The sequence below is a fragment of the Paramormyrops kingsleyae genome, chromosome 4 (genome assembly GCF_048594095.1).
Source record: "Paramormyrops kingsleyae isolate MSU_618 chromosome 4, PKINGS_0.4, whole genome shotgun sequence".
In the NCBI taxonomy this organism is placed as follows: domain Eukaryota; kingdom Metazoa; phylum Chordata; class Actinopteri; order Osteoglossiformes; family Mormyridae; genus Paramormyrops; species Paramormyrops kingsleyae.
In genome coordinates this window covers 44,858,433-44,872,772 of record NC_132800.1, presented here as the reverse complement: position 1 = coordinate 44,872,772, position 14,340 = coordinate 44,858,433, and the positions used below count along the sequence as shown (strand labels likewise).

Genomic DNA, 14,340 nt, shown 5'->3' with positions numbered 1-14,340 from the left:
GTATGTATGTATGTATGTATGTATGTGTGTGTGTGTGTGTGTGTGTGTGTGTGTGTATGTATATGTATATGTGTGTGTAATTTTGGGGGGCCGGGAACCAATTAATTGGTTTTCCATTATTTCTTATGGGAAGTTAAGTTTGAGAACCGAGGTACCACTGTATACTGAATGAAATTTACGGTTAAATATTTAAAATGGCACTACAAATTGGTTGATTCACTATATAGTGGGCGAGTGGGCATTTCGAACACAGCCAATAACCAGGGTTCAGCCTTTACTGAAACTCTTTAATTCCACCATCTAGAGGCACTTTATTGCTGGTGTGAGATTGAATGTTGAAATAATTCCCCTGAACCCCCATAAGTACCCTGTGTTGTCCCATACTGAAAGTGTGACTGATGCCTTTCTAATCAAATGATCAAAAACTCCTCATAACTGGAAACAGTGGCTTAATAGACATATTTCCTTAATTCATGGTGACCTGACATGACATAAGTACAGTTGTTCCTCTGTATCCTCGGACCCCCCACAGTCCAGTGCGGGTACTAATAAAAGTGAGGCATGTCCTGATTGAGGAGCCTTATGACCTGAGGGCAGACGCTCCTCTTGAGTCTCTCTCTTCTTGTTATGATGTTGTGGAACCGTTTGCCTGAGTTCAGCAGAGGAAAGAGACAGTTACTGGGGTGGGAGGGGTCTTTAGTGACTTTGATCGCTCTGGTCCTAAAGGGAGGGTAGATCACATCTGCACAGAGGAACGGTCTCAGGGTCCCTGCTCTGTATTCTCCCACCTTATAGGATGTTATGAGATGTTATATATTGTTGTTTCATTGGGGAAAAAGAGTTTGTACAAAGTACTGGATACAGAGGTACCAATATTTTTGTTAAAGTTTTGTTAAAAAATATCCCTCAAGAAATATTTGCTTGGAATACATGTAATTAAATTCAAGGTTGGATCTTTCTCTCTTTTCAGTGTAAGATTAAGCTAATTCACTATAAGGTTGATTTTTAACAGCCCTTTTTACTCATCTTTACCAGGGGTGCCTATCATTGTGGGGTGGGGGGGCTGTACTTTGAATCATCACTAGATTCCTTATATTACTTAATTCAGTGTAAGTACTATGTAAATAGTTGTTGTGCTGTATTGTTAAGGAATATTAACAAGGAAGAACCTAGAGCCACAGTGTGTTTTCAGTGGAGAAATACAAAGAATAAAGTTATTTAAATGACAAGTGCATGTATAAAATATAATTATACATATGTGGATACAGAGGGCAATTGTATTACTAGCAAGGGAATCAACTGATCTTTAGCCATCCAGGACAATAAGCATGTATATTGTTTGCTAATTATTCACTACAGAGAAACACACATGTATGCTGTAACTAACTGGTTGACATATTGAGGTTGCCGGTACTTCTGGTGAATTTCTCAAGAGTTTAGTGGATTTTCTCTCTCCTGCCCCAAAGGTCCTGACTTCTAAGTATACTGGATTCCTGACTGATCCCCTGTACAGCACAGGCGTCCTAATTGTGTGGGACCCCTCTCCCTACTCCAAAGACCTCTATGCAGTGAGTGTTACCTAACGCCCCCATGTTGGGGTGTCAATGGCTCTCACTGTCTGCCTCCATATCAGCGTCTGTGTTCAGGAGCCTTCACACCTCACACCGTAACATCTCGATTTGCAGTGACCCGTCTGTGAGGTCACAAACCCTCATCTTCATCAAGGTAAATCGTAGCTGCTCTGCCTCCACAGTGGTATAAGAAACCAGACTTTAACTTCTTCAGGACGTACCTGCAGTACAGGAAGCTCCACCCAGAGCAGCCGTTCTACATCCTGAGTCCGAGCTTTCAGTGGAACCTGTGGGACATCATTCAGGAGAACTCCCCAGTGCACATTCAGCCCCACCCCCCGTCCTCTGGCATGCTGGGTAAGTTAGCTGTTAGCCAGACTGCAGTAGAGCACTAAACAGACAGTTGCTGGGTAATGCATAACCACTTCCTGTTTCTTCTCTTAAGGCATTGTGGTGATGATGAACCTCTGTGAGCAGATCAGTGTGTACGAGTTCCTGCCGTCGCGCAGGAGAACCAGTCTCTGCCACTACTTTGAAAGCATCCGTAATAAGCAGTGCACTATGGGACACTACCACCCCTTAACCTTCGAGAAGAACCTCATAAAGCGACTCAACCATGGGACTGATTATGACATCTACTCGTCTGGGAAGGTGACTCTGCATGGATTCTCACAGCTGAACTCTTCCACGAGTATTTTACCAATCAGACAGTTATTTCTCCTGTGGGCAGTGATGATCTCATTGATTTTTAAATAAAATCAATTGATAGACCTTTATTATTATTATTATTATTATTATGAAAATCAAGACTAGTGACAGTAACAGCCTTTGTTACCAAGCAAAACTGAATTTTCCTGTCGATTTTACTGCAGTCTGCAAGATGTCGTCTCCTTTGGGAATGCGATCGACGCAGGTTATGGTAAATAACCAGCGGCCATAAACGCTGACGGTTTTTGCAGGTCAGAACCTGTGCTCCCCACCCATGCAAATCAGCACTTAAAAATATATTTGGTATCGAAGTACTGGCTGCAATCAATACACCAGGTGTAACCAAAAGAAAATGGGTATTTTCTGTCACTCAAAGCAGCTTTAAAAAGCACCGTGCAGCTGCATAAGTGACTGTTATCGTCTATATATACAAATTTATGCATGAATTATTTGCAGGGGTTAACATTACACTCATGTGGATCCTCCCCAGGACAGTCATAACAGATCCTTGAGCTGCTGATCCACGGGTGACTCTCCATATTCCCCAAAGTAAAAGAATACTTATAGCCTATAGTGAGCTTTAATGCACAGACATTAAGGCTCCCCTGCTGCTGTGTCACAGCACTGGCTGCTTACTGTGTCACTTCAATAAACAAAGATTTATAATTAACCCCCCCTCTTTGTTTTGTCTAACAAACGGTGCACCATGATCTCCATGCTGTTTTCTTTTTGTTTAGCAGTGGATAATGCTAGGTGTTTCCTACAATGACTGCCAACGTTGGGAAGACCTTGGCTACCACCTCATAAAGGAGGCATCTCCATCTTTATACACCCCTCCCCCCCCTTTGTCATTTGCATTGCCAGCCCCACAGTGTCTGTGAATTATTTACAGCTTATAGATACAGGGATGAAAGTTAAACTTAATTGCAGATCAAACATTAACAAGTAATGATCGAAAAGCAGAGGATTCTGATGTATAATAGATATGTATTCCACCAGGATACCATGGCTAAGAATCAAATCAAGGGTGTGGTTACAGGCATGAGTAGGCAGACTACATTCTGCCCGTGACATATTCCCTGTTCACCCTGCCATCTGATGCAGCTCCAGCACTTGCTTGTCATCAGCTCCATGCCCCCCACTTTGTGACTCAAATGTTAAGACTTTGAAAATGTGAATCGGGACTTTGCCATCTTGATCAATTGAGCTTCCCTGCCAGGCCCAGGAAAATGGGCTCCCCCTTTGAGTCTGGTTCCTCCCTTCAGAGTTTTTCCTTGCTACTATCGCCTCTGGTTTGCTCACTTGGGGCTTTGGGCAGAGATGCTGTAAAGCACTTTGAGACCATGTAATGTTGTGAAAACTCACTATACAAATAAAATTGAATTGAATGAAAGTGTCCCAAAATTAAGAAAGTTGAGAACTGGTTTTACAGGAAACTCATGAAATGTGTACCAACATTTCTTTCTTGACCGTGGGGTGATGGAGATTACTGTTAGGTGGTGTCCGTCAAAATATGTGTGTGTCCAGTTCTCGGTAACGTCACTGTTGTCCCATATATTCTCCACTTCTTGATGACTGTGTTCCATGGTATATCTAATGCTGTAGAATGTTTTTGTACCCTTCTCCTGACTGTTACCTTTCAACAATGAAATCCCTTTGATGCTTTGCAAGCTCTCTGAGAACCATGGTTTTTGCTGTAGGATGCAACTTAATTTATGAATTCTACTAGGACAGCTTTATTTGGGGTTAATCAAAGTCACTTAAATTGATGGCAGGTGCTTCCTCAAAAAGAATGATTGCTATAATTAAATCACAAAGTGGTTCAACAAAGTGCATACTTATGCAACCAGCTTATTGTATGTTTCTTATTTTTTATATTTTCCCCCTAACAGATTTGTTTATTTTTGTTTTCAATGGGATTGTACAGGTTATAGGTCACATTAAAGGTGGGAAAAGTTTTGAAATGATATATCATGATCTCATTTCAAAAACCTGGCATTTTAATGGGGGTGTGTTTTAGAACAAGAGGGGGATATACGGCTCTCGAAGGAACAAACAGGCACGTTTAGGTTCTAACAGAAACACTTTATTAAAAGTAATACAATACAAAATGACCTTGCATTAAAATCAATACTCGATATTGTATCAAAAGCAATGCAAAATAACCTCGTATTACAAGTGATATCAAATAGTATTATTGTCATGTAGCGGGCTGCAGGCGAGCGGTGCAGCAGGCAAACAACCCAAACAACGGTGTTTTATTCGTAGACAGGACCGGGGGAAGCACACGTACAAACATCAGCAAACATTAATGACCGACCTGGGAGATAGTGGGAGACACGGACTAATATGGACAGGATACGGTGAACAGAACAGGCAACAGGTGAATACAATTGGGAATAAACACTGGGTAACGAGGTGGGCGTGACACACACAAGGATCGGACGGAGCAGGACGTGACAATTATACTGTGTACTATAGCCAATAATAATAGGTGCAAAGATACAAATGATTATGATAGAGTGTCATCAGCAGGTTGCAACAGAGATACAGAGAGACTGGAATAGTCACAGAAAGGCATAGAAGTGGATGTCCTTTGGCCACATCTCATTCTGATGACCACTTCATTGTGAACAGTGCCCTGCAAAATCGGATTATGAATGCCACTCAACTCCAAGCACATTTAAAGGAGGTGAGAGGCAACCAAGTGTCACATCAGACCATCTGACCACACCACCAGGCCCAGGCATCATCGTCTTGCATGGGCCAGGGAGCATTTAAGCTGGATGAGGGACCAGTGGGCTTCAGTGCTGTTCTCTGATGAAAGTCGATTCACGCTGAGCAGAAATGATGGCCGCTAACAATGTTGGAGACGTCAAGGAGAGCGCTATGCATCAGCCACTGTTGTCACCAGATGAGCCTTTGGTGGTGTTGGTGTTTCAATGTGGGCAGGTGTGTCTAGTCAATACAGAACTGCCACGCACACCGGTCAGGCGATCGCCACGAGGACCCGGAAGTAGGCGATTGCCCGGAAGATAAGTAGAGGAACATTTCTTTCACTCGCCGCTCAGTCATTGCAAAATGACCCAAGCCCTTTCTACCTCCATCGCCGGTACTGTGAGTACTCCAGTCTTTGGTTCTATCTCTCTGATTGTGTGTGCGTTTAGAATGCGGATTCCAGTGGGAATCTCTACTCCTTATTTAAAGAGCGTTCTTAGAATAATCGCGTGGTTATCCTACCTCTTCATGTAAACTCCGCGTCTGGGTCATCATCAACGCTACACGGGCTATCCGTGGTCGCCAGTCTTTCTCCGTATTTTCTGCTCGAAATCCTGACAAGAACTAACCTACACTTTGCGAATGGGACAGTGATAAGCCCATACTACCTGAATAACATCATTAATCCAGTCATTGTGCCCCTGCATGAACAACACAGACCTAATTTCATCTTCCTGGATGACAGTGCTCCAGCTCATCGAGGTCACATCATTAGGGAACAGGTGCTGGAGACTGAGATACCTCAAATGGAGTGGCCTGCACTTTCTCCAGGCCTGAATCCCAAAGAAACCCTATGGGTCAGCTGAGTCACTGTGTAGAGTCTCGGGTGAAGCAGCGTTTCCTGCCGAGGAAGCCTGCTCTACCCTCAAATGGAGGAGCTTCCTCAGGCTCTCTGCCATCCTCTCCAGAACTCGAGGTGAGGAAGTTGGGCAGCAAACTGCCCTTGAAGCCTCCTACTGAGCGAGACCTGCACTGCCGGATCCCCCCCAACACCCGCCATTATAGACCCTGAAGGGCAAAGAACTGCCTGGCCTGGGTCTCAGGTGTCGGCGGCGAAGCAGCAGGGAGACGAGCCTCGGGTGTCGACTGTGAAGCAGCGGATCCCAGAAGGGCTTCCGAAATGCCCTCCCATTTGCACTCTTTCCACTTCTTTCTGCGAGGTGACGCAGCGGGGGCGACAGAGAGTTGCCTGAATGACAGGAGGAGAGACAATCCACTGTCCAGATACGCCCACCTGAACATCGCCGCTGCCACTAGTTGGCTCACTCCTCCTCTGCGAGGTGCGAGATATCGGGCGGGGAGATCGGCTCCAAGATCTGAGCGAGATCTCCAAGATCCAAGACCTCCCTCGACCGAGTAGCGAGGGCTCGAGCAGTGGGGTCCTTTTTTACCTTGGGCTGTGTGAGCCAATAGATCACCTCTTCAATCAGGCTGAGGTATTCTTCCTCCATGAGGCGAGGTGTCTTCTTTCGGAGTCCTGTCATTCTGTCACACCAAAGGGGAAGCACAGACCAGGGAAGCAGGAGAAGGAACCGAAGAATTGGGATTTATTAGGAAACCGCACATTATAAACACAGCAACGTCAATAACAGGACTCCGGAAAGACGAACAGGGAGGCACTTAAATACACAAACTCAGATAAACAAGACTAGACACAGCTAGTAACATGGGGATTCCATACGTGGTTAAAGAGGGGGCGTGGCACACAGCAAGAGCGGCACGATCGGAATGTGACAGTGAAGACCAAAATATGCAATAGTTAATTATTTAACGCGTCTTTTGACCTTACTAGTTGACTACTGAGGCTCAAAATGTTTGCTAGTAAAACCAGTGAAAACCAAAATGCTCATTAGTTAACTAGTTAAAGCCCCCTTGACCTTACAATTAACTAAACACTAGGGCTGGGAATAAGGAGCACTGGGGGCAGCATGTGGCTCCGTGTGCTAAGCTTGTGTCCTTGTAATCCCAAGGTTGCTGGTTCAAATCCAGCCTCAGTATGGCTCTGGGTCCTTGAGTAAGGCCCTTAACCCCAGCTCCCTGGTACTGTTGTAGGTGGCTGCCTTTCACAAACAGCTTACTCTACAAAGAGCAAGTTGAGGGAGATAATTTCATATCAATTAAGTGTCAATTATTATTAAGATGCAGGTGAGGGCCATCATCACTAAACACTAAGGCCTCAAACAGTAGGAATGGGATGACCTTTGTGAAATACTTTGCAAATTCCATCTCGGCCAATTTGTGTAACAGTTTTGATAATTGTACAGATGAATTCTGGGTAGATTTGGGCACGCCTCAAAATCGTAGTGTGAGCAGTATTGGAGCAAAGTTGGAGTGAGACTGAGTGACCGTTCCAGCCTTAATTAAAAAACCGCTCCGCGCTCTGACCAAATTCCGCCCGCTCCGCTCCTCGCTCACGCTCCACTCCACTCCGCTCACATGCTCTGTCCAGCTTGTAGGTAAACATCTGGTGGTTGGTGGCGGCATTGGCACTCCAGCCACCGTAAAAATCTTTACAGATTCTTTTCTGCTCTCTGTGGGAGTAACTCTGCTGCAGCTGCCCACAGGAAGGCTGTACGCCTGATGAAGGGGATGGGGGAAAGCCTTAAGTTTTGTTAGCCAATTGTTAAGGAAGAACAGGTCATAAACCCTCGAGGATAACTTAGCTTTTCCTCTTCTTCTCCCTATGTGCCATTATGCATCATGGACTTTGCTTCAAGCTATAGACTGGACACAAACTGCTCTGTTGAAATGTTTGTATGCAAAATAAGATGTTTATCTTGCACTTGTTATGGCCAGTGGTCAGGTAGCCCCTTTGAGAGCGAAGCAAACGAAGGGGGGTGTTTTCCTCTTCCTAGCGTTTATCCCGCATCTTCACTGGGTTTGCTTTTCAGCATTTCTTTTTCCACTTCTTCCTGTCCAAGGCATCTTCAGGGGCGCAAACCACTTCCGTAATTTCCACGCTCAGCCGATCTAGCTACTGCTTTTTCAGCCTTCCACGTGGCCTTTTTTCATCAGGATTGAGGCGCAGGGCTTCCTGGTCATTCCTCCGTGTCATGTGGCCGTACCATCGCAAGCATGCTTCTGGTATCTTATCCGTGATTGGTGCCACTCCCATCAGACGCCACACGTCTTCCTTCGTCACATGGTCCAGCCAGGTCAAACCCATGCTCCAATGCAGTATCTGCATCTCCATGACGTGCAGCAACTGCACATGCACATCGCAGGCCAGCGCTCCGTACCAAAAAGGTTAACAGGTTGGACAACGGTCTTGCGGAACCAGTAAACTGCTAATATAATCTGATGCTAGACCATTCAGTGTCATATAGGTAAGCAGTAGCACCTTGTAGTCAATACAAGACCTAAGCAGATAAGCCAGTGGAGTGAGACCAGTATAGGACCGATATGTGTGTGTTTCCTAGTCCTTGTTAGAACTCTTGCTGCAGCGTTCTGCATTAACTGGAGCTTATTTAATGATGCAGAAACACACCCAACCCATTGAATACGGTGTTGCAATAGTCTAGTTTTGAAGTCATAAAGGCATATACTAACTTTTCTGCATCCTGAAGTAGAGCATTCTTTTAAGTTTTGAAATACTCCTCAGATGGAAGAAAGTTTAACTAAGAGGCAGCATACTTCTTATAAAGTAAACAAATGGGTGCCTGAGTGGCACTGTGATTAGACCTGTTGTCTCACATTTCCTAGACCTGGGTTCAAGCCCCTGCCAGGGGTTTGTCTTTACGTGTTCTCACCCTGGGGTTCCTTCTGTGTGCTTTGATCTTCCCACACGGTCCAGAAACATACTGAGGTAAATTGGAGTTACCAAATTGCCCAAAGGTGTGTGTGAGTGTGCCCTGTGATAGGTTGGTGGTCCTCTGGGGTCTGAACTTTTAAATTCACAAGCAGGTACTCATAAGGGGCTTTTGTAGTGTCATCAAAAGCTTCTAGAAAAAAATTTGAATGTCTCTGTCTCTGGTACATCTGACGCCCCAGCACACTCATCTGCAATTTATCTCTGGGGTTTTTAAAAATTTTTAATTTCTGTGGTGTGTGAATTTGATAAACACTTTTTCCACAAGGTTGTGAATAATGATCAGGTTGGTTTTATTTGCCGGCAAAAGTTCATCGTCACACAGAGACTCTGGTATGCATTCCACAAATGTACTGTAATATTCTTTATTTTATAGAAGTCATCATACACATGCTACATGAATAGCACCAAACAACATTGTCAGGCACTCTGGACAATGTGTAATCAGCATTTTCTAACACTCTTAATGAAATGTGACTTACTAGAGTTGTTCAGTCCCGACACAATACACAAGAAGGGGTGCTTCTAGTCTATTGTTAAATCTGCTGCTATAAGCCATAAGACAAAGTAGTGTAGTGTGCAGAAGTTGGTGCTTAGTGTAACTTTCCTGACTTTCTTATTTTTCAGCTGGAACCCCCTATTATCCTGGACTATCTGCTGTGTTGTTGTCCTAATCACTCATTGGGGCCCTGTCGGTTACTGGCAAAGTCATGCACCAAGTCTGGGAGGGATGCCAGGTTGATTATTTTTGAGTTGGTGTGATGCAGGGTGATACCCTTCATTTTTCATTTTTGTGCATGTTTTACCCACCAGTGTGCTGCATATGTGCATTTTAGGACCCCCTGAGACAAATTCAACATGGTCATCTGAGTCCAGTTCACTGGTCAACTCCAAAAAGGAGTCATCCAATCCCCAGACTTGCCGATAATGATGATAGCGTCTGTGTCATGTGTGAGAGAAAAATTGATCAGAGGGATGTTTTGTAATCAGCTTTTAGAATGTATCTTTATATACTGTTACAAGAGTGCCTGGGTGTTAGCCTGTTAGGCAGCTAACACTGAAGAATGTAAGCCTAGGAAACCTTAATGTAGCAAAATGTGCTTGAACTTTGTGCTCATTAGATTGAGCAAAAATGCAGGCTAGAGAAGACAAATGTAAGTTTAGAGCGTGCTTGACAGACAGAAGAGGAAAACCACAAAAGGCTACAGTCGAGTGGGGGCTGCTTGCAAGTGGCCTCTTGTTTACCCTTTAAAATTAGAATTAGAATTTAGTGATCAGTGATCATTGTTGACACACCACAGCACACAATGCACAACAATGAAATGTGTCTTCTGCATTTAACCCATATGTGACGTCATGACAGCAGGGGGCAGCTAATTCAGTGCCCAGGGTGTTAAATGGGTGTTAATATAGTCTGCAAAGAGAGTGGACGGTCTGTCGGTGAAATTGCAGACCTCAATAAATCTTGAACATTTTTTATCCCCTTTCAAGTGCCTTGTTTATTTGAACACTACACCACACACCCACGAATCCCCTCTGCTCATCTGAATGGTCGCAGCGTTCCTGGCTTCAGCTTCACAGCAGATTCTGCAAAGTGTGAACATGAGTTTGCCACCTGCCCTGTAAGGCAGCACTGGCAGATAAAGTCTTCTTGGGCAGCAGCCCTTGGCTTTGATTAAGCCAAAATATCTTTCAACACTGTCAAAATCATGCTACACAATTGTGGGGTGGCCTAATTAGTACTCCTTAAATTTGTTGACAGATGGGTAAAGCCTCGTAAAGTTGAGAGAATAGTAATCTATTCTCTCAACCCCTTGCACTTTACAATACATTCTTGGCCAAAGGTTTTGAGAATGACACAAATATTAATTTTCACAGACTGCTCTCAGGTTTTATGATGCAAATTTGTTATGTCTTTTCATAACATACTCCAGAATGTTATGAAAAGTGATTAAATGAATTGCAATTATTTGCTAAGTCCCTCTTTACCATGAAAATTAGCTTAATCCCAAAAGAACAATTTCCTCTGCATTTCAGCCCTGCCACAGAAGGACCTGCTGACAACCTTTCAGTGGTTCTTTCATTAACACAAGTGAGAATGTTGATGAGGACAAGGCTGGAGATCACTCTGTCATGCTGATTGAGTTAGAATAGCAGAGTGGGTGCTTTAAAAGGAGGGTGATGGTTGAATCATTGTTCTTCCTCTGATAACCATGGTTACCTGCAAGGAAACATGTGCAGTCATCATTGCTTTGCACAAAAGGGCTTCACAAGCAAGGATATTGCTGCTGGTAAGATTGTACCTAAATCAACCATTTATCAGATCATCAATTTCCAATTGTTGTAAAGAAGGCTTCAGGGCACTCAAGAAAGTCCAGCAAGCACCAGGACCATCTCCTAAAGTTGATTCAGCTGCGGGATTTGGGCACCACCAATGCAAAGTTTGCTCAGGAATGGCAGCAGGCAGGTGTGAGTGCATCTGCATATACAGTGAGGTGAAGACATTTTGAGGATGGCCTAGTGTCTCTAGAAGGACCGCAAAGAAGCCACTTCTTTCCAACAAAAACATCAGGGACAGGCTGATATTCTGCAAAAGCTACAGGAATTGGACTGCTGAGGACTGAGGTTTTCTCTGATGAATCCCCTTTCTGATTATTTGAGACATCAAGAAAAAAAGATTGACCAGAGAGGAAAAGGTGAGCACTACCATCAGTCCTGTGTCATGCGAACAGTAAATCATCCTGAGACCATTCATTTGTGGGGTTGTTTCTCAGCCAAGGCAGTGGGCTCACTCACAACCATAAATAAAGAATTGTACCAAAACATCCTCCGAGAGCAACTTCTCCCAACCATCTAAGAACAGGTTGGTGATGAACAATGCCTTTTCCAGCATGATGGAGCATCATGCCATAAGGAAAAAGTGATAACAAATGACAAACTCCTAACATTGATTATGCAAGAATGGGCTGCCATCAGTCAGGATTTAGCTCAGTAGTTGATTGACAGCATGCCAGTGCGAATTGCAGAGGTCTTGAAAAAGAAGGCCCAACATTGCAAAAATTGACTCTGCATAAACTTAATGTAATTGTCAATAAAATCCTTTGATGCTTATGAAATGCTTGCAAAATTTTATACTTCAGTATGCCCATAGAAACATCTGACAAAAAGATCTACAAACACTGAAGAAGAAAACTTTGAAAATCAATATTTGTGTCATTCTCAAAACTTTTGGCCACGACTGTACAATTGCAAGACGTTTGTACTGCCACCAAACAGAGCCTGACGGGTGTTTAAGCATTCTGGAAAGTCAAATTCCCTCAAGAAAGCTTGGACATCAGTGTTCTCTGTTTTTAGTTTCCGCCACTCATACTCCCAGATAACCATAACATTAAGATTAAACATACAGTTTAGGGGTACAACTTTCACCTGAAACTGGTAGTGTATTGAATCAAAATTTAGTTTTGTTACAGGGGTCACTATGTTTGAATCAAAACATTTTGGACAACCATGGAAAAAAATACCCTGCAAATTCAAAGGCCATTGCCAACCCCATTGATTTTGGTATAATCGTCAGGGTAGTACCTGCCCATTTATATACAGTGTTGCTGGAGTAGTATTATGAGTGTTCCTAAAGAGTATTATGAGTGTTCCTAAGCTGTATTATGAATGTTCATAAGCTGTTTAGAAGATGGGCCACCAAACAGATAGTAAGTCTGACAGGGCAGCATGACTCCATGTTTCTGTCAGTACACACCCCTTGCTTCTCTGCTTGTGGCCTCTCCTTGCCCCAGTGTTGTTAAATAACCAACCCAAATACAAGACTTTTGGCATTTTTACTTTTTTGATTGCATTCACAGATTTTTATAAAACTGAGGTTATCCAAATGAGGACCTCAAAAGACATCCCCAAAAGTATGGAAATTTCAGATTTTACTACACTTTGGGGACAATTTGGTCCACAAATGTGATCTATCCAAACTCATACACACACACACACACAGTATATAGACATACCTTATATAGATATACCTTGTTTAGCATAAATTATTATCCTGGGTTAATGGTAAGTCTTTGAAACTTTATCCACTGTAACTGCATAAAGGCAAAGTAAACATTAACAAAGCAGCATAAAAACAGTGCAGCAACAGAGGTATCATGTTTAATAAATCAGGCCTTTATTCTTTCAAATTGTGGGCAGAAAAACACCAATTTAGTTACGAGGAGAGGTGTTAGATTGCAGCCATCCATCAAGCAAGGGGACACCTTGCACAGCAGTGATAAACTGGGCTGGGAGGGGTTTTGGTGTCCTGGGGTATGGCTGACATAACTGAAGGACCAGTGACTGACGCTAAGCAGCCCCGCGGCAGAGGGACAGAGGGCATGTGATTTTTCTCTGACCCCTGAATTATATGCAGTCTTTCCGGTTTGCTTGCTTTTATTTGATTTGGGTTTAAATGGTTATTTGTCACTCCATAACAGGCTGCTCCTCTAACAAAGGAGCGCTTGTTGCTGTATCTCTGCCCCGCTTTGCATCACGTTATCGGCCAGTGTCGTTTCGCAGTGATTCTCCACATTCTCGTGGCCCCATCACACCTGACGCCTGGGACTGCGAGGCTGCTTCTGCGTCTTGTGCCGAGCCCATGTTTGCTCAGCAAATGAGCAGATTTCCATAGAATAGGTGGTGCACTGCAGGACGTGACTCATCGCTGAGTCACCTGAGTGACTCGCCGAATGTCTGTGCTAAGGAGATACTAGCATCCAAAAGTGTGGTTTCTGTGTAGAGTAACGTCAAAACCACTGTCGTGCCAGGAACACCTGGAACCAGGCCCGGAGAACAAAAACCAGACTTGGTTCATGATCATAGAAAGAAACATGACAGGTTCCACACGGTCAGATCATCCTGGAGAGCAGGTTGACATCTCCAAAGAGATGGTCAGGTTTCAGATGGCCTTCATCTCCTTCCTATCCGATCTCGTGGCCAGGAGGTGATCAGCACCAGGGACACCAACAGTAACCATGTTTAATTGCATTTGTCGAGAGTGTACCCTCTCTCTACTCAGGTATGGGTTCCCAGGAGCCATGACTTGCTGCCCTGGTGCTCTGTGTCCTCTCTGTGTTCTGGTTGCTTTCCACTGTTCCTCAAACCCACCTCCAGGAGTGATGGATGGACAGTGGTCCAGTAAGGAGAACTGGCCACAGGCTTCGCCAGTACTGAGTGGGGTCATGCATGGTTCGAATTACGGGGGGTACTGTACCATTGTGGACCGTACCATTTTAACCACCTCGGCGCTAGAAGCAGCCAGTCGGTTGCGTCATTCATTCTCATTGAGTGACCCGTTCATTGTGTTCGTCTGTCATGCATTGGTAAATGTAAGTAGCCAGCAAAAGTCTAGCCTGTTGAAAATGTGTTATTTTACAACCTTCATATATTCCTTTAAGTGTTTCATTGAGTAATGCAAGCTGACATCTTTATAAG

The 14,340-nt window shown here is 44.0% G+C and overlaps 2 protein-coding genes across 3 annotated transcripts in view; one reads left to right on the top strand and one right to left on the bottom strand.

Annotated features, from left to right (window-relative positions):
• Positions 1-2,949, top strand: part of LOC140588880 (beta-galactoside alpha-2,6-sialyltransferase 1-like) — a 14,062-nt gene extending 11,113 nt beyond the window's left edge. For both annotated transcript variants that reach the window (XM_072711470.1, XM_072711469.1), the window contains 3 exons: positions 1,467-1,568; positions 1,754-1,928; positions 2,017-2,949. In XM_072711470.1, coding sequence (XP_072567571.1) covers positions 1,467-1,568; positions 1,754-1,928; positions 2,017-2,327 — 588 coding nt within the window. In that variant the 3' untranslated portion in view covers positions 2,328-2,949. The remainder of the gene's footprint in view (positions 1-1,466; positions 1,569-1,753; positions 1,929-2,016) is intronic.
• A 3,370-nt stretch (positions 2,950-6,319) lies between these two features.
• LOC111838091 (pinopsin-like) overlaps positions 6,320-14,340 on the bottom strand; it is a 33,702-nt gene continuing 25,681 nt past the window's right edge. Inside the window, exon 5 of the mRNA XM_072711722.1 lies at positions 6,320-6,542. Within this exon, the coding sequence (XP_072567823.1) occupies positions 6,320-6,542 (223 nt within the window). The remainder of the gene's footprint in view (positions 6,543-14,340) is intronic.